The sequence below is a fragment of the Echinops telfairi genome, unplaced genomic scaffold, assembly GCF_000313985.2.
Source record: "Echinops telfairi isolate 266 unplaced genomic scaffold, ASM31398v2 ScPeMD7_3533;HRSCAF=4204_0, whole genome shotgun sequence".
Classification (NCBI taxonomy): Eukaryota; Metazoa; Chordata; class Mammalia; order Afrosoricida; family Tenrecidae; genus Echinops; species Echinops telfairi.
The window spans coordinates 40,626,316-40,648,638 of NW_022107431.1; the positions used below are offsets into that span (position 1 = coordinate 40,626,316).

The window sequence follows — 22,323 nt, forward strand, 5'->3', positions numbered from 1 at the left end:
CTTCCTTTTCTTCAAAACATTATCTCAGAAATTGTTCCACATCAGCACATAAAGATTTGCTCTTTCCTTTTTCAGTGGCACAGTAAGCAGTCCTTAAAAAAGGTGTGCAATGAATTATTTAACTCCTTTCCCAATAGTGGATATGTAGATTACTTCCTACTTTTGCTCTTACAATGCAGTTAAAAAACAACAATAACAAAAGACCCAATTCGTACAACAATTCACCCAGATGGAAGTGTAACTGTCTAGCAGATTCATGGAAGCAGGATTGCTGGGCCCAAGACAGGCATTTGCTCCTGCGATCAATGCCATTGTGACACTGCCAAACCGCCTGTGTGCAGGGTGATCAGTCCCCATTCTTGCTGCATTTGCCTTTGCCAAGCTGATGAGTGAAACGTTGTCTTTCGGGTCAGTTCTGTTTGCGCTTCTCACTAGGAACAACTGTGTGCACTCCTCATGCGGGCCGGCTCCATTTCCTTCTCCGCAGACTCTTTTCCGATCTGTATCTCACTTTCTATTAAGAAGCTGAACGGAGTTGTGGGGTCCTTTACATCTCAGTGGAAGGAGCCCTCTGTTCAGGAAATGAGTTGTAGTATTTTTCGCAGCTTGTTATTTGTTTTTTTTACTTTTATAAATTTGTCATTTAGAAATTATGTTTATATGTAATCGAATTACTTATTCTTCTCTTTTCTAAATATAATTATTTTACTTTTGTTGTTATAGAGAAAGTACGCAACGGAACACACACAGATTCAACAATTCCCACATGCACGACCCACTCACACGGGTCACATTTTTTGCGTTGGGCAGCCACTCTCACCTTTTCCTGAATCATCCTTCTCCATTAACACAGCTCTGTGGGCCCATGGTCCTCTTTCCTGACTTCCTCACTCCAGATTTATGAAAGAAGTTACTGTGTCATTTTTAAAAATATTTATTATCTAATCAGTTTGGATTGGTTAGTTGTTGTTTATTGTGTTTGGGAATTTAACTTTTTCATTTTAAAAATAAATGCCTGCCTAGGTGTTCTCACATCCTTTTTATGGAATTATCCATCCTTTCCCATTGATGTGAGATGCTGGCTTTACTAAATATGAAATCTGCATATGTTGGGTTATTTTCCTGGGCTTTTGACTCTGCCCATTATTCTGTTTGTCTATTCATGCAATAGTACAATTTTGTCCTTGTGATTATAGCTTTATATGAAGTTTTAATATACCATGGGGCTAGTTGACCTCCTTTATTACTTTTCTTTCTCATAATATGATTGGCTATTTTTGATAGCTAACTTGATTTTGTTGTTGTTGTTGTCTTTGTTTTTATTGCATTTAAGTGAAAATTTACAGAACAAATTGGTTTTCCATTACATTCAGCAATTTATGTATATATTTTTATTGGTTAACTTTGGTATTAGCACTAGAATTAGCACATCTAGTTCTATAGTAGATGAAGAAAAAGGAGGCGGAGGAAGAAGAGGAAGAGGAGGAAGAAGAAGAAAGAATAAAGAAGAAGAATGCTATTGTAATTATATTATGATCACATTAATGAATAGATTCATGTAAGAAAGATTAAATCATTATGATAATGAATTTTCCAATCCAAAAACATACTATGAATTTGCTCGTGTTCTTTTAAACCCTTGAATAGAGTGTTCATGTAAATGCTGTACATTTTTAAGTTTATCTGTATATTTTTGTTGTTGTCATCGATTTTCTCCCGTTTAGCTTCTACCTGGCTGTTTATAAAGCTGTTGCTAGGTGCTGGTGAGTCATCTCCAACTCCTAGCAACCGTATGTACAACAGAACGAAGCACTGTCTGGTCCGGCACCATCTTCCCGATCATTCCTACGTGCAAGTCCAGTGTGGTAGCGCTTGCGTCCACTCATCCCATGAAGGGCCTTTCTTGTTTTCACTAACCCTCTAATTGGCTGAACATGATCTCTTTCTCTCGGAACTGTCACGTCCTAAAAACCTGTATAAAATGAAGTCCCATCATCCTCTCTTCTAAGGGACTTTACTTCTAAGGTTTGTTTGTGCTTCTCGCAGTCCGTGTATGTTCAATCTTCTTCACCAACACCACCACTCAAAGGCACCAATTCTTCTCCAGGTGTTCCTTACCGGTTGTCTAGCGTTCATGTGCAAAGTGAGGTGACGATCATGACTTGGGTAGGGTGTACCTTAGCTCTCAAAATGACATCTTTGCTCTTGAACACTTTAGAGGTCTTTTGCTCAACGCTACACATCATTTGATTTCGTCTGCTGCTGCCGTGGGCATATAGTGTGGGTCCACGTAAAAAGAAATCCTTGATAAAATAATTTCAACCTCTTTTCCATTTGTCAAGATGCTGTCTCTTGGCCCCCTGGTGAGAATGGCCATTTTCTTTCTGAGAGTGTGGTCCATACTGAAGGACGTGGTCTTTGTTCTTCATGGGCGTTTTAGATCCTCTTCTCTTTCAGCGAGCATGTCACTACCTTGATGCCATATTCTTCAGACAATCCAGCCTCTTAGATTATGTGCTCAGCATGAAGACTGAATAAATATGGGGAAAAGGTACAGCCCTGAGGCACATCTTTCCTGATTTGAAGACATTAACTATCCCCATGCTCCGTTTGAACCACTGCCTTTTGGTCTATGGACTGTTCTGCACGGGCACAGTAAGTGCTCTGGAACTCCCATTCTTTGCCCTACGGTCCATAGCTTGATATGATCCCCACAGTCGAATGCCTTTGCATTGTCAATGAAAATGAAATACACATAACCATCTTTCGTGTGTTCTCTGCTTTCAGCCAAGATGTACCCAATATTCACTATGATTTCTCTCATGCCACGGCCTCTTCTAAATCTGGCTTCAATTTCTAGCAGCTCCCTGCCAATGGACTGCTGCTCCCATTTTCTGAATTAACTTCAGCAAAATTGTACTTGCATGTGATATCAATTATCCTACTCAAGAATTTCTGTATTCTGTTGGGAATCATTTAAAAATCATTGCGTGCTATACTCAGAGAGTTCCAGTCTCAGAAAGCCACAGGGGCATTTCTACTCTGTTTTATCAGGTCACTATGAGTCATATTTGACTCAATGGCAGTAAGATGATGGGATCCTCTGATAATTCAGTAAATTATTTTATTGATGTTATTGTCTGATAGCTTTCCATTAGATTCTCCTGAAATTTCCTGATATACAACATTATCTGCAAATAAAAGAATGTTACCCCCTTCTTTATTTTTCTACCTAATATTTATCCATCTTATCTAATTGTATTAGCTACCATCATGCGCTACTGTCATTTCAACTATGGTGTTGGTGAAGAACACTGAAGGTATCAAAGAAGCAACAACTTTGTCTGGGAAGAAGTACAGCCAGAATGCTTCATAGAGGCAAGGATGGTGAGACTTCATCTCACGTGCTTTGGACATGTTGTCAGGATAGAGCATTATGCTTGGTAAAAAAGATGAGGAAGGCCCTTGATGAGGAAGATCGATACCGTGGCTGCAACAATGGGCCCAAACATGAGACAGTGTGAAGATGGCTCAGGACCAGGCTGTGTTTTGTTCTGTTGTGCTGGGGTCGCTCTGAGTCGGAATTGACTTGACACCCCCTAACAACGACAACAACCACACTCTTAAAGACGACATTGTTTAACAAGGATAACTACTCGCTGTAAGTATCCGTCTCCATGACATTCTTGATATGAAAAAATTATAGAAATGGTAAGTAGATGTGCGGTTGCCAGGAAGCAGGGGAGGGAGGTGCACAGGAATCCTTGTGGGGCTGAAAACGCTCTGTATCTCTGCTGTCTCCATGGCAATATCCTCCTTGTGATATCATACTGTAGGTTTGCCATTGATGAAAACTGGGAAACAAATCTCTCTGTATTTCTTACATCTGTATGTGACTCTCTTAAAATAAATCTTAATAGAAAAGAGTTCTAATGCAATTTTAAAAAGGTAATGACAGAATCCCTGTTTTATCCTCACTCGATACGGTCGTTAGGGGTCGGCAGGGACTCGAGGACAGTGAGTTTGATTTGCTGTTTTACTAAGGCTAGTTCCATTGTGTCCACATTAATCGTGGCGCAACTCGTGAGGTGAGATCTACCAAAGGAAGAAGGAAGAAGCTCGTCCAAATATATCAGAACACAAATGAATTAAACTCATATATAGAGAGATATGGGCATGTTGTGGAAGTATCATCTTTCCTTTGAGTTTTTTATTATTAGTAGTAGTATTTACAGAGCTAACAGTTGAAATGTTTTCAGAAAAGAGGAAAGACACAAGGCCTATGATTAAGAATGTACTTCAAATACTTAAAATAATTTTTTTTCTAAAAAAACCCTGACAGTCATTGAGTTACTTCCTGCTTATAACAACCTCGTACAGGGTTTCTGAGGCAAATTATCTAACAAGGAATTGGAACCAGGCAGAAGAGTTCCCATCAGTGCTAGCAGATGCCGGAATACAAAACTAATTCATGCCAGGAAAAGACATGAAGGAACTGTATATGAATCATACGACATGAAAGAGACCAGCCTGAACAGACTACACACTCCATGACCTCCGCCATATGACATTCAGAAAGAGCAAAGCCAAACACAGGGGAAGATGATGTATCGTTTCCAGAGGTTCACAGGACTAGAGGGAGGGATGAACGGAAGCAGTCCAGGGGACTTTTTAGGCAGCGAAACAATTCTATATAATACTGTCATTGTGGACCCACAACATGGCGTGTGTGTTACAACCCACACCTGTATAACACAATGGCTGAACATCAATGCAAACTGTGGACTTTAGTTAGTAACAACGAGTAGTAGTTACGTAATTTTGTGTCATATAACTTGAAGATATACGACAGTGTATGGGGTGTTATTCAACCTGTCAATCTGGTCACAGCCTGATGATGCCTCCTTGTGGTATGACCTTCTCCTAAGGAGAACTCAGGGAATTTCCCTCTCTCTGTCTTCACCTTCCTAATTGCTGGCCACCCTGAGAGCTGCCAGAGCCCTGCCACATTTCCACTGACCTTGGATCCACACAACTTAGGAGCCACCAGCCTGTGATCTTCCTGCATTCTGCATCAGTGCATGTGACTGCGTGAGTCTGAAGAGGGACTGATGGACTAGTATCAAATTTATGGCCTTGCGTTGGACTGGGCTGAGATGTTTTCTTGATATATAATTAGTTCTTCAAATAAAGCTCTTTCCTACACATTCATGAGTGTCTTTGGGTTAGTTTCTCCAGGAAGCACCGCACAATACACAATATATTTCTATTGGTTCACTGACAGTAATAAATGAACCACACGAATGGAAGAAGAAGTGCTTCCAGCACTTTATCAGCTTGTTGAAACATTTCAGTTGGCATTCCATCAACTCCTGGAGCCTTGTTTTTGGCTAAATCTTTCAGTGCAATTTGGAATCCTTCTTTCCATTGGTTCTTGATCTGTACTACTTCTTGAAGTGGTTTAATGTCTACTCGTTCTCTTTGGTGCAATGATTCTGCATTCTTTCCATCTCCTTTTGATGTGTCCTGCATCATTCACTGTTTTGCCCACAGACTCTTTCCAGATTGCAACTTGAGGCTTAGAGTTATTTTCCTTTGGTTCGTTCAAGTGTTAAAAAGCAAGGACGTTCCTTGGAGGACTACAGTGCACCTCCTCAAGCCGTGGTACTTTCAGTGGCCTCATCTGCACGTGGAAGTGGGGCATGGGGCAAAGAAGAGCAAGGGAGAAGGACGCATTTGAAGGACGGTGCCCGCAAAGCCCAGTGAAAAGTCCCGTGGACTGTCAAGGGAACACACACACCTGTCTGGGGAGAAGCCCAGCCAGAATGCTCCTGGGAAACAAGTACAGTGAGACTTATCTCAAGTACTTGGGACATGCTATCAGGAGAGACCAGTCCCTGGGAAAGGCATGGTCCTTGGCACCGGAGAGGGGCAGTGGAAGCGAGGAAGAATCATGGTAAGCTGGATTGCCACAGTGGCGGCAACAATGGGTTCGAACGTGCCAACAACTGTGAGCATTTCGAGGACTGGGCAATGTTTCATTCACTTGTGCCACGGGCAGCGGTTCTCAACCTGTGGGTCACAACCCCTTTGGGGGTCGAAGGACCCTTTCACAGGGGTCGCCTGATTCATAACAGTAGCAAAATGACAGTTATGAAGTAGCAACAAAAATGATTTTATGGCTGGGGGTCACCACCACATGAGGAACTATATTAACGGTCGCGGCATGAGGAAGGTTGAGAACCACTGAACTAGGGTCTCTGTGAGTCGGAGCCGGCGTGACGGCTCTGACAGCAACAGCATTGGAAGATGCTAAAGCCAGGAGGGGCCTGTGAGGGGAGGGGCATGTGAGCATTTTCTGTCTTATCAGCTCAAATGCTCTGTAAACATAAGACTACTCTAAAAATAAAATTAATTTTCAAAAGGAAGTATAGAAAACGAAAAGCTCAATTTAAGAGAACATATGTTAGTTCAAATATACCACTAGTCATAATGAATATACATGAATTAAATTCACCTACTTGAAGACAAAAGGAGCCGAAAAACACAACAGGTTAAACCCTGGGCTGCTAAAGACAAGGTCAGCAGTTCATACCCATGAGCCTTTGCTTCTCCAGAGAAAGATGAGGCCATCTCTCCCCATAAAGGCTTACAGTCGCAGAAACCCAAGTGAAGAGCTCAGCTCTATCCAATAGAGTTGCTATGGTTTAGCATAGACTCATTGGCAGTGGGTTTTATTTAAAGACAAAGATTATCAGACTGGATTAAAAAACATAATCCAACCATGTCGAGCTACATCGAAAGAATAAAGGAATCTGGAGGGGTATTTCATGTGGCAGAACTAATATCAGATAAAATAGGCCAAAAAGATTTCTAGAGACAAAACGTGACACAATTTATAAACCAAACTCACTGCCATCAACTGGATGCTGACTCACAGCGACCCTATAGGACGGGGCAGAACTGCCCGCTGAGCTTCCCAGAGGGAAATTGGTTATGGGAGTAGAAAGCCTGACTTCAAGGTGCAGGCTGGTGATTTCGAACTGCTGATCTTTTGGAATGCACCCAACTCTTAACCACAACCTCACCAGAGCTCCTGCACACAATAGATGCACATGGTTTACTTTCCTTCCTGAAGGGGCATATCATGTTCTGTTTCTAGTAGCAAAGTGTATTATTCCCCCAAGGTTTTCTAATACAGGGCTGTATCAATGTCTTATGCATATCTGCCGGCAGCATACACAACAGGGCTTATGGGTAGTTCAATGTGAAAGCCCACATCCTCTCAAACGGATGCTTTGCCATCACTGTGGTGCTCCCAGCTCTGGGAGGCAGGGATGGATTCACACCCCTAAAGGGTCTCCCTTGGGAATTTGGAGCCACAGGAGCATGGGCGGTGGGCGAGGAGGTCTGTGCCCTGAGCCTGAAGAGGCAGGAAGTTTGGCTCCTGACCAGCAATCCTCACATACCTGCTGTGTGTGGAGCGAATTCCAATTGATTCTCGGCAGCCTATTTAATTTCTAGACAGCACAGTATTCCTTTCTATGCAATCACCAGCAAAGCTGTTCAGTGCCTGAAGCTGCAAACAATAATACTTCACCAGAACCACGTCTGAAGGACCAGCTGCCCTTCAGTTTCAGAAAAAGCTTTGCTTAAAAGCTCTTGACTGAGAGGCCTATTAGAGTTTGATCAAGGGCAATGTAACCAAGAGGAATTACTGAAACCCAAGTGAAGGCTGAACATGATAGTGGGAAAGTCAAAGGAAATAGAGGAAAGAGCTGGGAGGCAAAGGGCATTTATAGAGGTCTAAATACAGGCATGTACATATGTAAATATATTTATATATAATGATGGGGAAATAGATCTATGTGCATATATTTATAGATTTAGTATTAAGGTCGCAGATGAACATTGGGCCTCTACTCAAGTACTCCCTCAATCCAAGAACAGTTCATTCTATTAAACTAGCATTCCATGATGCTCACCTTCCCGACATGATTGCTGAAGACAAAGCAGGTGCATAAGCAAATGTGGTGAAGAAAGCTGATGGTGCCCGGTTATCAAAAATATAGTGTCTGGCATCGTAAAGGCTTGAAGGTAAACAAGCTGCCATCTAGCTCAGAAGCAACAAAGCCCACATGGAAGAAGTACACCTGTCTGATCACAAGGTGTTGAAGGGATCAGGTATCAGGCAACAAAGAAAAGAAAATCATATTGTTGAGAATGAGGGGGAGTGCAGAGTGGGGACCCAAAGCCCATCCGTAGACAACTGGACATCCCCTTACAGAAGAGTCACAGGGAGGAGATGAGCCAGTCAGGGTTCAGGGCAGCAATGATGAAACATACAACTTTCCTCTAGTTCTTAAATGCTTTCTCCACCACCCCCACCCCCCGCCCCCAGTGATCCCAATTCTACCTTACAAATCCTGCTAGACCAGGGGATGTACACTGGTATATATAAGAACTGGAAACACAGGGAATCCAGGACGGATGAACCCCTCAGGCCCAGTGGTGAGACTGAGGATACTGGGAGGGTAGAGGGAAAGTGGAGTAGAAAGGGGGAACCGATTACAAGGATCTACATATAACCCTCTCCCTGGGGGATGGACAACAGAAAAGTGGGTGGAGGGAGATGTCGGATAGTGTAAGGCATGACAAAATAATAATAATTTATAAATTATCAAGGGTTCATGGGGCGGGTGGGGAAGGCGGGGAGGGAGGGGACAAAATGAGGAGCTGATACCAAGGGTTCAAGTAGAAAGCAAATGTTTTCAGAATAATGAGGGCAACAAATGCACAAATGTGCTTGACACAATGGATATATGTATGGATTGTGATAAGAGTTGTATGAGCCCCCAATAAATGATTTAATAAAAATAAAATAAAATAAAATAAAATCAGTAATGAGTAAAAAAAAAAGCTCTTGTCTGGGAAGAACAGCAGGTAGGGATTTCCAGAGAAATCTCTAAAATGCTTTCCCTACAAAAGAAGAGTAGAATGCTTTCTATAAATTTAGTAAGGTTTTACTAAAATTGTGTGCTAAGAACTCTTCAAATTCACTGAAAGCACTGGAGGGGCTGATCGCTGTCAAGCATCTTCCTGGAGGTGCTTTCTGATCTCATTCTCAAACAACCTTCGAGGCCGGATGTACTGGCCCATTCCATCAATGATCACACTGAATGCCACTGAGGAGAAATGCTGTCCCTTACAAGAGAACCCAGGACTTAAACCTGGAGTAAAGAGTTTGCAGAGACCCACCCCAAGGCAGTTCTGTTATTCTGATTATTAAGATTCTTAACAAAAGGATTGGGGTCGGAGAGAGAGAGAAAAGTTCCCATTAACCCTGCCTGGATCATTTATGGTACGCTGGGTGTGTGGAATAAAGACCATTAGAGGGTGTACACTGGTGGGGTGGCGTGGGGAGCATACATTGAGACTAAGCTGAGCCAAGAGGCACATTCAATATTTCTAAGTGACATTCTGGGGACAACTCTTACGCTTAGTTCCAGCAACAACCACGTGAGCCCCCAGCAGCTAGTTAATCATTTCACAAATCACACGCTGGACCCAGGTGATTATTATTCCCTGACAGGTGGAGGTTCTGGTTCACGCGCTTCTGCTGATGCAGCTGCGCTAAGGCTTTCTGATTTATAGTCTGAAGTTAAAATGACCAGTGCATCTTTAGAAGCGCGGCAAGCACCATGCGCATCTCGCTGTGAGAATCGCAGGATCCTGCCTCTCATTTGCACGAGCATTGCTGAGAGACTGGAAGGCAGGGATGGGTGACGGACAGGGGAAAGAAAAACAGCCTCACCTGGGAGCATCACAGAACAAGCTCCCCGACAGTCCCGAAGGAAACAAAACTGAACAAAGCAGCCCCCCAAAACTTGGGTTTCTATTGTCAAGGAGTGAAATAGGCAAGGCAAAAGGGATGGACATTTTATCGAGTTGGGTTAGGTAGGGTTTTTCTTTCTGTTTGTGCTCGCTGCCAGAGCAAAGTCCGATTTGCCAGCATCATTACAGATGCAGAAAATACAAACAGTGTTTGCATCTGGTCACAGACAAGGCTGCCTTTTTCTCTGGCCAGCAGCCCAGCTCCCAGAAGCATTTTCCTAATGGAGGCACGCACTCACTGACGGGCCTAGGTTTTTGTTCGGGTTGAAGCCATTCACCAAAGACATTTCCACAAGCAAATAACAAATAGCAGGACCTTGCAAGTTCTTCCACAGGGATCTCTTTATTGTTTTAAGTGGTGATTACATAGATGCACACCTGGCGATTCTGAACCAGAGCACTTTCATGATGAAGGTCTGCAATGAAAACGAGTGGCCTTGGACATTTAAGCAACCCTTTGGGAGGGCGCTCCTTTTTAGGGACCGCTGTAAACACGCCTTTCTCTCTGGAGCAGCGGATAAGGAGGCATTGTTCTTCACACTCAAGATGAAGGTTTGACGCACAGACCCCACGGAGCTGAACAAATACAGTTCAGGCACGCACCCCACTATCTCAAATCATTTCCCATAGGAGACGTGGCTTAGCTCAATTATATCACCAGCACCCACATTCTTACATTCTTATTTTATCTTCACCCTTACCAGATCTTTTGCTAAAATATGATGGAAAGAAGGCAAACTGGCTTTGATTTTCACTCCTTCGCTCTCCCTCTCCTCGGTCTTTGCTGTGCTGAGTGGGAGGTGGAGGGGAACAGGATGTAAAACGCAGGAAGGGGGAGCAGCGAGACTCCTAAGTGCACACAAAGAATCAGTAGTTAGCTCTTTGACTAATCGAGAGTTGACATATTAGAGAATCAAGCCTGTAATTTTCAGCTGTAAAAACCAGGTTTCTGACGGTAATACGTGTCAGAAAAAAAATATATCAAGTTGTGAAAAATGTTCCCTACTTCTTCCCACACATATTTTTAAAATTAATAGCACTGCGGAAAAAGGGGTTCTGGTTATAGATATGTCCTTGTCCTGCAAAAGATACATACTTATATGTCCTCTCTATGGTGTTAGCGTGTGTCATGAAACGCATTCCTGACCCTAGGGACCCCTGTGACAAAGCAGAACTGCACACACACACCCCACTCCCCGCCCGCCATGAGTAATCTCTACAAGAGCAGATTGTCACCCTCTGCCCAGAGGGGGTTCAAACTGCCAACCTCAGCGACTGCACTACCAGGGGGCTCCTTTCATCAAGGCTCCCAAAACCAAATCAAATTGACTGTCATCGTGGGTTTCCAAGACCATAACTCTTTATGGAGTAGAAAGCCCTGTCTTTCTCCCATGGAGTGGCTGGTGGGTTTGAACTGTTGACCTTCTGGTTAGCAGGCTGTAGTGCAACCCGCTAACCCACCAAGGCTCCACCTACAGACTGAAAGCCCAACTCCTCTTGGTGGCAAAGCAACACGCTACCCAACAGTTAATCACATGTTAAAAGAGAGGGTATGGGGAAAACCATTTTACTGAAGAGCAAGAGCCAATTCAAGTGTAGGAGTGAGTCCCACGCACACAGTTTTGGGACAGAAACACAGTCTGTAAATGCGTTCTAAATTGCACGGCAGCTCTGGCTGGAAACCATAGACCAAGTCCAAGAAGAGATTGGCCATCTAACCCACACGAACCACACTCAGGAGAAAGGCTCCATCGGATGCCATAGGACATAATCTGCTCAGGTCTACTCTACCGTGCAGGACCGGGCAATGTTTCACTTTGTTGTACGTAGGGCCTCGATGACTCGAACTGACTGTATGGCACCAAACGGCAACAATGACACTTAACACTGCTTTCAAGAACGATGCTTCTCTTTTGCTGTTCACTCACAATACAGTATTTACAGTGGCTTGATATTCTCTAACAGATTTATACAGAATGCAGCGAGCATCATGTCCATTCAATTGTACAAAGTACATCTAATCAAAGCGACACAGATTTCCCGAACTCTAAGAGCCAAGAGGCTCAAAATTGTCACAACAGTGAGAAGCACAATATACAAGTAATCTCTCATCAAACGCAAGCAAACCTGGCTCTGAGTATATTTTATATTTGAGATCAACATATGGTTTACACTCTTGGAATTTTGAATTGATTGCCATATGAAAATGATATCCCTGAGGCCCAGACAAACCAAGTTTCTTAGTCTTCTTGTCTGGTCTTGACCAAGACCTTATCACCACTCAGCAACAACTAAAATCTTCAGGTCATTTAAAATATTATCTCTATCATTGCCAAAACATCAAGGTTACAGTGTTGATTCCATAGATAATGATGGGAATCATTTGAGCTGGTGTTTCTCAAAGTGGACAAAACTGCTCCTTGGGGTAGGGGTGGGGGTTACTGAAACGATGAACATCAAGGTGGGCCTCCAAAGCACATACCTACACTTTATCCTGGATTAGGGATCTAATACAAACATCTTTAATTGCCAAAGGAGTGCCAAGTATTTTTTTTTCCTGAAAAGTGGGTGCAGTGGGCCAAATAAGTGTGGGAACCGATGATTTAAGGTTAAAAGTGGGCCTTTGATGATTCTATGTTCTTATCTTTGGTTTGAGTTTTTAAAACATGAACAGTAGGCAGCCCATAGGTTTATTTTTCTGAATGACTGAGCCAAAAGGAGAAACTCACCTTGTGATGCCCGAAGTCATTCAAGATGGTCCCCAGCTTTCTGGTGCTGCTGTGGGGTTTTTGGGCAGCAACAGCTGGGTGGGGGTCTCGCCAGTCGATGGACAGTCGGTGGTGCCACAGGCGCTGGCTCTCCAGAACGTGAGCTGATCTGACACTGGGGTCAAAACGGTGTACTTCACACCCACCATTGGCCATGCTCACCTCAAAATGAGTGTCCTCACTCCCCAGCCTGTAAAGAATGAGAACGGAAATCAGTGCCGTTCCGAAACACAAACAAACAAATGGAATGAAGCAGTGTCAGAATGACGACAGTTCCAAGGCTGTGTGTGTGTGTGTGTGTGTGTGTGTGTGTGTCTTATTTAGCCTTCTCCTGTTTCAACACATGGCTGATTGTCATTACTCAATCACCTTTCCCTCGCATGCACAAAAATTACAGCTAAAAGCTTCGTGGCTAAAACAGAGAAATTATCTGCAAAGCACAGTGCACAGCATCACCTGATCGAACATGTAGAAGCACACTAGGTTGATTTGTTTTTTAAAGATGTAAACCATAGGAGCGATGAAACAGAGAAGAACTGAGCACCTTGACGATATTTTCTCAGGATATTTAAAAAACATGAAAGGCCTTCAAAAAGCCTGTAGAAAAAATGCACTCTTTTGTAATTCCCTTTTTTCCCATGAATTTTTTGAAGCCCCCTCATAGTTCCCCTCAGAAGAATTGTGTTCTACAGGCTCATCTTCATTCTAAGAGAGTTCTAAGCAGTACAGCTTTAAAACAAACAAACTAATGTACATAGTTCTACGGGTTCTAGTCCTAAATTACACGCCAATATTCATTATCTACAAGGAGAAGACATTAGGGCTTATTTAGACTTAAGTGTCCACAAGTCGCACGTTATGTGTTAAGTCCAGACCCTTATAGATTTCAAATTCATTGTTAGTCTGAGTAGACTAGAGAAACAAAATTCATAGACACTCATATTTTATGAGAGTTTTACATAAAGGGTAATTGTACATTAAGCATCCCAACCCAGTCCAATCTAAGCCCATAACTCTGACATTAGCCCATATGTCCGACATTCATCCACGAAGTCCTCCTCAAACTCACAAAACACATGCAATGACCCCGAATGCAGGAGGAAAGCGGAATCAGTGAACATGTAAGCATCTCAGAGATGGCAGGGTCTCCATGCGGCTGCTCCAGCACCCAGGGCTGCATCAGGGTAGGTCCATGTGGCTTCTCCTCAGAGATGTCTTGCAGGAAGCTGAGATGTCTTGCGAGCTGAGGCAGAGAACTGGCTAAGGCAGCTGCACACTGGTCTGACTATCAAAGAACAAGAGACCAGAAAGGCGAGGCTCGCCCAGCTATCTATTTCTCTGCCCTTCAATGAATCCCACCTGTGTTCATTGGCCAGGTTGACACAATAAGCCTTAATGATCACATTTACTCAGAAATATTCTTTATTTAATGACATAAGGAGTATCATTTTGATTAAAGTACCAATTTGAATAAAAAACAGAAATAATGAAATTAACAGAGAGAAGGCAATCTTAAAAAATGGTGATTATAGCTTCTCTTCCCCAATACTATAAGTAGATGTGCTTCTGAATACCAAAAATTCCACAAGATAGCAACAATATAAAATACATTGGTCACATCTGAATCCAGGGCAGAAATGCTTCATCTCTTAGACTCGATTATTCCTGACTATTGCATCCATTGGGAATATGTAGGTTCAATGGACAGCAAGTATTTCTCTGGATGGACACAGTGGCTGCAGCAGTGTGACCAAACCTCGCAATGATTCTGCGCTTGTTCTATTGTGCAAATAGTCACTGTGAATTGGAACCAACTCGAATGTCTCACAACAACGACATGTTGCATGTCACACATTAAGTAACATGAAACTAATACAAATTCAATTTTTTTGTTGACTTACTTTATTTTTACTGAGTTGAATACATTTAAAGTTAATATGGAATATGTACCAGTGCAATTACGCACAAGGCTTTAGCTGAAATGTTAGCAGTTCAAATCCACTCAGAGGCACTTTGGAAGACAGTCCCGGGGTTTTGCTTTCAAACGCTCCCAGCCTTGCAAGCCCTCTGGACAGTCTGGTTCTGTATCCTCAGGGTCACTGTGAGTCAGAATCAACCCAACAGCAACTCACAACAACACTGGAAATGAATACGCTGCATTTATGTAATCAATGTTGGCAAGTCGTAGTTTTCCTTATTCAAAATGGTACCGCTTCAAGTTTAGTTTACATTAGTCATGCTTGTGGTACATGTGAAAAAGCAAGTGGAAGAGCCAATGTAGTATAGTAGATGTGGTAAAACCAATTACTCATTAAAGGCATTTTCAAATTAAGTAAACAACGGTGTTTTATCCAGAATCTAATGCTACTCTTGCGTCTAAAGCTCTTATGAGCTACAAGGAAGGAAAAGGAAAAACAACGACTGGAGCACTGAAACGAGTGACTGGTGTGGTATCGGAATTACATTGCCAAGAGGAGTCGAGGTGCTGCCGTTGTTAAGCAGTGATTGCAGGGTGCTAACCAAAAGACTCCACCACCTGCCTGCCAGCTTGTCATCGTGGTTTGTGTATTGCTTGGAAGCTGGAGGCTACCGTATATACTCATGTATAAGCTGGGGTTTTCAGCACATTTTTAATGCAGTTTTTGTGATAAAATTAGGTGCCTCGGCTGCTATTCGGGCCGGCTTATACTTGAGTATATATGGTATGTCACTGGTCTCTCAAATGTCAGCAAGGTGGCCAAAGGTGAACAGGTTTCAGCAGAACTTTCAGAGTGGGATAGGCTATGAAGAAGGAATGGGCTGTCCATTTCTGAGCCCATTTCTCAGCCTTGAGAACCTATGGATAGCATCAAAACTCTCGGACACCAAGGACCTAATGAACAGAAGCCAAACATTGTCAGAGACAGTGCCAGGAGATGAGCCCCTGAGGTCAGAAAGCACCCGAAATATGACTGAGGAAGGGCTGCCTTCCCAAAGTAGGGTTGACCATAACGACATGAAGAGCCTCAGGCCTGCGGGAGTCAAGCCTTCCAAGCCTGCATTTGTTGTTGGGGTACAGCTGAGAACACAAACTCATGATTGGCACTTCGAATGCACAAAGGACGAATAGGAAAACCGGAAGTCATCAACACTGAACTGGAACATATGAAGAATGAGACCATAGGCATTGGTGACCTGAAATGCACTAGTCCCGGCCTTCACTGTGCTGGGAATGAGACCATCAAGAAGAACGGCTTTGCATTCATCTTCAAAAGGACGTTTCAAGATCTACCTTGAAGTACAAAGCTGTCTGTGAGAGGGCAATATCCCATCAATAAAACTACTCTTCAGTTTTATGCATCAACTACTGAAAGCTAGGAATGAAGAAATTGAAGAATTCTGCCAAAGTCTTGAGTCTGAAATTGATCAAACATGCAATCTAGATGCAATGATAATTATTGGCAATTAAAATGCAAAGGTTGGAAACAAAACAAAAGGAACAGTAGTTGGAAAATATGGCCTTGGTGACAGAAACAAGGTGACAGAGCTCATGATAGGATTTTGTAAGATTAATGACTTGCTCATAGCAAATACCTTTTTTCACCTACACACATAGATTCTCCAGATGGAATACACAGAAGTAAAACTGACTACATCTGTGGGACTGGAGATGCTCAATGCCAGCAGCTAAACCTAGTCCAGGAGCTGACTGTGGAACAGACCACCAATTGCTCTTATGTAAGTCCAGGTTTACGTTGAAAAAAATGGAAACAAGTCCATGAGAGCCAAAATACAACATGAGTCTCTCCCAAATAAAAGAGAGTCAATCCCACCTGAATTTCGAGAACATCGTACATAGTGGCAGACAACCCGATGGGCTGTGGGATAACATCAAGAACAACATTCATGAAGAAAACAAAGGGTCATTGGAAAGACTGGAAAAAAATAAAAAATAAAAGTGGATGTCAGAAGAGATTATGAAACTTGTTCTTAATCTTAGAGTAAAAGACACATGGAAGAAACGGTGAAGTCGAAGAGTGAACAGAAACTGTCAAAAGACCGCTTGAGAAGACAAAGTAAAACATTGTAATGATACGTCCAAAGATGTAGAGTTAGAAAGCCAAAAAAGGAAGAACACACTCAGCGTATCTTAACTTGAAAAAAATAAAGCTAGAGTTGCAATATTGAAAGAGTCTACGGGTAAAATATTGAATTATGCAGGAACCATCAAAAGAAGATGGAAAGAATACAGTCACTGAACCAAAATGAACCAGTTGACATTCCACCACTTCAGGAGGTAGCATATGTGCAAGAATCAATGTTACTCAAGGAAAAGGTTCAAGCTGCACTGAAAGCATTAGCCAAAAACAGGGCTCCAGGAATTGCTCAAATACCAACTGAAATGTTCAACAAGCTGGTGAAGCACTCACTTGTCTATGCCAGGAACTCTGGAAGACAACATGTCATTGTGCTCATTTGGAACTTGTACGTGGATGCGGCATGGCTTTAAATCAGAAAAGATATGTGTATTCTCTTTCCATGTTTATTTAATCTGTTTTCTGAGCAAATAATTAGGGAAGCTGGATTATACTAGGAAGAATGTGACATCAGTGTTAAATGCAGATAATACGCAGAGAATACACCCTTGCTTATTGAAAGTGAAGAGGACTTGAAGCACTGGATGATGAAGATCAAGGATTGCAGCCTTCAATACAGATTATAACTCAATGTAAAGAAAACAAAAATCCTCAAAACTGCACCAATAGGCAACATCGTGATAAGTACAGAGAAGTTGAAGTTGTCATGGATTTAGTCTTGCTTCAATCTACAATCAACACATGGAAGCAGCAATCAAAAGTGACATACTACATTGAATAAATCTGCTGCACAAGACCTCTTCAAATTGACAAAAAGCAAGGCGGTTACTTTGAGGACTAAGGCGCACCCGACCCAACCCTGGGTATTTTCAATGGCCTCACATGCATGTGAAAGTTGGACATTGAGTAAAGCACAAAGAACTGATGTGTTTAAATTATGGTGTTGGCAAAGAATATTGAAAGTACCATGGACTACCAAAAGAACACCCAAATCTGTCTTGGAAATACAGCCAGAATGATCCTTAGAGGCAAGAATGGCAAGACTTGTCTCATGTACTTTGGACATGTTGTCAGGAGAGACCAGTCCCTGGAGAAGGACAGCATCCTAAGTAAAGTAGAGGGGCAGCAAGAAGAGAGAAGGCTCTGACAAGCTGGACTGACACAGTGTCTGAAACAATGGGCTTAAACATAAGAACAATCGTGAGGATGGTGCAGGACCAGGCAGTGTTTCATGCTGTGGTACATAGGGTCACTATGAGTCAGACTCAAAGTAACAACCAAAAGGTTAGTGGTTCAACTCCACTAGCTGCTAGCAAGGTTGGAGAAAAAATGGTTGCAATCTGCTTCTAAAAGGATTCCAGCCTTGGGAACTCTATGTCACAAGTTCTGCTATGTCTACAGAGTTGCTGTGGCTAACAATCAACTCAGGAGCTAGGGGTTTGGTGTGGAAGCTGCTAAAAAACGAAAACGAAAATTGAGTCTGAGCAGACACAGGGATCGTGTTAATCTTCACCATGGAGGACTGAAGGACTGGGAGAGGGCAAAAGATACTGTTTTTCTCCAGGAGTTCCATCCTAGCAGGAACCTGAGAATCTACCCAAGTCAACGTCTAGATCTGCTAGTACTTACTACTAAAGACAAACAAATCAACCCATCGCCAGCAAGCCAGTTCCGACACAGCCGCCCGACAGCGCAGGGCAGAACTGTTCCTTTGGGTTTCGGAGACTTTACATCTTGACAGGAGCAAACTCCAGTGGAGGGGCTGGTGGGTTTGAACTGCTGGCCTTGTGATGAACAGCTCTCTGCATAGCCCACCACACTACCAGGGCTCCTTTGCTAACTACTAAAGGAGGAGAAATATGTCTTTCAAAATATAAATGACACCCAATAGGGAGAAATGTTTAATAACGATTAGTTTTCATTAAATTACTTGGCACTAAAGGTCAAGATCTCTTAAACCTGCATTCTCAACAGAAATGATATCAGCCCTAAGAGGTTTAATAATTGGTTCTTGGGAGCAAAAAAGAAAGACAAAGAAAAATGTTTCTTTTTTCAAAAAGTTTTAACATAATATAATAGGTGCTCATGTTACATGAACAGATACACAGTATAGCTATAGTATTAATATTTCATGGGAAGGCCAATGAGAGGGGGAATGTCTCATACAGCTCTTTTGAGGGGAGTGAGAATGAGAGAGGAAGACCCTCCGTGTGACAAGTTGACCCCGTGGCTTCAACCATGGGCTCAGACACAGCCCCGATTGTGAGGCTGTCACAGGACGGGCTGTGCTTCATCCAGTTGTTCAGAGTAACTATGAACCAGGACGGACTCGATGGATGGCACCAGACGCTTACCATGAAAGAAAGTCTGATCTACAAAGAGATTAGATTGAATATAAAACCGCTGAGAAGTTATCCAATTACTTGAGACACGTTAATGAGGAGAGAATACATAACACCTTGACTGAAGGCCTCCTGTGTGGCAGGAGCTTGGCTGCATCTCCAAGTAGATGAACTCCTCAGTGGGGAAGCACCCAGCTGCTGACCACAAGCTTGGTGGGTCAAGCCCACCCAGGAGCTCCCCAGGAGAGAAGACGTGACAATCGGCTTTTGTAAAGATTACAGCCTAGAAAGCCCAGTAGGGAAGTTGTTCTCTGCCACAAGGGTTGCTCTAAGTCTACATCAATCTCAAGGGAGGGCACCTAGCAAAATTCTTACACAACCCCAAGTTGATGCTGACAGGGCAGAACTGCCCCTGTGGGTTTCTGAGACTGTAACGCTTTACAGGAGTAGACTCGTCTTTCTCCCCAGGAGCAGCTGGTGGTTTCGAACTGCTGGCCTTGCTCGTGACCATTACAAGGTAGGTTTTATTATCTCCATTTTGTAGAACAGGAAAGGTTTCAAGTTGTTAACTAACTTCCCCCAAATTACCCAGATAGTATGAGGCAGGGCTGGGATTTGAACTCAAGGCTGAGACATCAAAGCCCGTGAAATTTCCTACTGTATGCCATGTAAGACTTCCTTCATTTTCTGACTCCTCGTTCACACACACTTTGGGCTCAAGATGAACTCTGCCTGCTTCTTTAAGGAAACCATTTTAAGGTCAAAATATTGGTCTCCGATGTGCATTCATTTCGTTGGAAATGCTCACGGCAACTGGAAATCCCAGGTTTCTCACGGAAAAAAAAAAAAAATTGGCTCTGGTGGCCACATGTCACTGATGATGCTGTCTCCTGTCCTGTACTGGGACTTTACGGCAAATGGGAACTATTTGCCCATGACTAGCCCTTCCTAAGTCATCCCTTCTACTCCCACCCCGACCCCTGACATACAATCTTCGCCATGAACAGCGAAATCGGCCATCTTTCCTCCTTTACTTTAGCCCGCCATCTCCACTCCCCCCTCCCATCACCCCCAGGAAACCTGAAGACCAGGCCTGTCAGGTTGTGAGGCAGGCCCTCTTGCCAAGCAAAGCCAAACCAAACTCACTGCCATCGGGTCCACTCTGACTCATGGTGTCCCGTGGGTTTCTGAGACGGTAGCTCCTTCTTTATGGGAGCACAAAGTCTCCTCGCTCTCCCTCGGAGCAGCCGGGGACTCAAACATGGAACTCACTGCAGGCCAAAGCTCTTCTCGTCCCTCCACCTCGGCGTGCCTTCGCCGTGTCTTGAGTAATCCATCCTTACCCCACTCCTCAAGTGAAAGGCTCTGACAGATTTTCAACTTCAACTGAACGTCCCGTGTCTTTTCTGCTAACGGTGGCATAAAAGCTCCGACTCCTATTAAATTAAATATTAGGCATCAGAGAGGGGGAGGCTCCGCCTGCTGTTTGCTGGAGTGGAGGGCAGGCAGTGAGCTCCATCCAAAGCGGGGGAGCTGTGCTCCTCCTCCTCCTCCTCTCCCCCCTTCCCCCTCCTCCTCCTCCTTCCTCTTCTTCGGAGTCCATGGATCTCAGACCCCTCCCTCCCAGCTGCAGCCCTCACCCTGGACTTCATGGGATTGACCAAGGTCAGTGGTGACAGTGTCTTGTTACTGCCACAGCTCTGAGTCTGGAGCGCCTACTGCCTAAATGCAGGGGCATACTGCTCACCTGCCACCTCACCCTTCCTGCTCCTCTCACAAGTGACCCCAAACTCCAGGTGCGGGGAACCCAGCGGCCAACTCTCCAGCTCTGTTGGAGTGTTACTCTCCCCCTCCCCCCCCCAATGTCCTCAGTCAGCTACCTCCTTGCCCGTCCCCCAACCACCACCACACACTCCCTTCCCAACAAGCAATTCATCTACAGAGAAACGCTTGTCCGGATCCCCAATCCCAAATGAACAGCGCACTCGACACGCACGATTCGTAACCCACAGCATCCTTCTTGTAGTCACCACGAATGTTTTCTTTCTTCTCCAGCTTTCAATTCAGCATTTTCATATTTGGGGATCAAACGTCGACTCTTATATCCGCTCATCTCTTTTCCCAGGGAGACTGGGCTGTGCTTATCTGCCCTTTGACAGAGTGGACGTCAACTGGCGAGCAATCCAAGGGAAACAAGAAACCATCTCCTCACGTGTACTGATCATCCGGACACTCACACAGCACGGCTTATCTAGAGATTCTGAAGCTGAAGGAAAGCAAAAAGGAGTGGAAGGAATTTCCCCCCAAACAGATTTCCCGGTGATACGCTCTAAATGAAATTATACCAGGGTGTAAAATAGTAAGTAAAATATAAAGGCAGCTTGGAGCAAGGGAAAGAGAACCAAGCTGGATCTCCAATTTAGATGTGGTGCTATGCAATTATTTTTACGACCTACTTTCATACATTTTTAATCGTGACAGGAAAGAAAGTGCTGTCATAACTTCCCATTCTTCCTCCTATCTTGAAGCAGAGCTGGTGGACTTCCAGAAAAAGAGCTCAGCGCTAATCAACCAGCTCAGCGACTCATTTTCCACTTCACAGCCTCCACGCTGAAACCCCACACAGCCAGCCACCCTCGCCAGTCACTTCCCCAAGCAGCCATTGATGTAGCAAATACGAGGGCTGTGAGGAAATGCCAGTCTCTTTCAGATCCATTTTTCCATAAACTTTTTGAAGACTCCTTGTATGTATTGAGGGCCTACTTCATGCCACGCCAGACAGACAAACATCATTGCTCTTCATTTAGCCCAATAAGAATGATTCCATTTTCCTTAAACTCTTATTGGAACCTTTCATACTGTTAATTTCACGATCGCTAATTATTCACGTTTACTATCGTGTGTGTGTGGGGTGATCCTCTGCTCATTGATACCTTTGGGTAGACCAAGTGTCTGCGCTGAGACCTACTACCCTGTTTCCCCCAAAAGTAAGACATGCCCCGAAAATAAGACCTCCTTACAGTTTTGCCTCTTGCTGAAATATAAGGCATCCCCCCAAAATAAGACCTCCCCAAAAATAAGGCCCCCCGAAGCTACTGTAACTCTGGACTCTGGACTGTAGCGGTGGGCGCCGCCGGGCAGCTCACTGTTGGCCGCAGCACAGGCAGAGCAGACAGAAAGTGAGAGGTTTCTTTTAATAAGACAATAAATGCGTACCATATTCTTCTTCATGGAAAAATAAGA

The 22,323-nt window shown here is 43.6% G+C and overlaps 1 protein-coding gene across 1 annotated transcript in view; it reads right to left on the reverse strand.

The window, feature by feature from the left end:
* The window catches only part of METTL24 (methyltransferase like 24), a 104,645-nt gene that overhangs the window by 66,292 nt on the left and 16,030 nt on the right, over window positions 1-22,323 (reverse strand). The window contains exon 3 of the mRNA XM_004702181.2: window positions 12,624-12,852. Coding sequence (XP_004702238.1) covers window positions 12,624-12,852 — 229 coding nt within the window. The remainder of the gene's footprint in view (window positions 1-12,623; window positions 12,853-22,323) is intronic.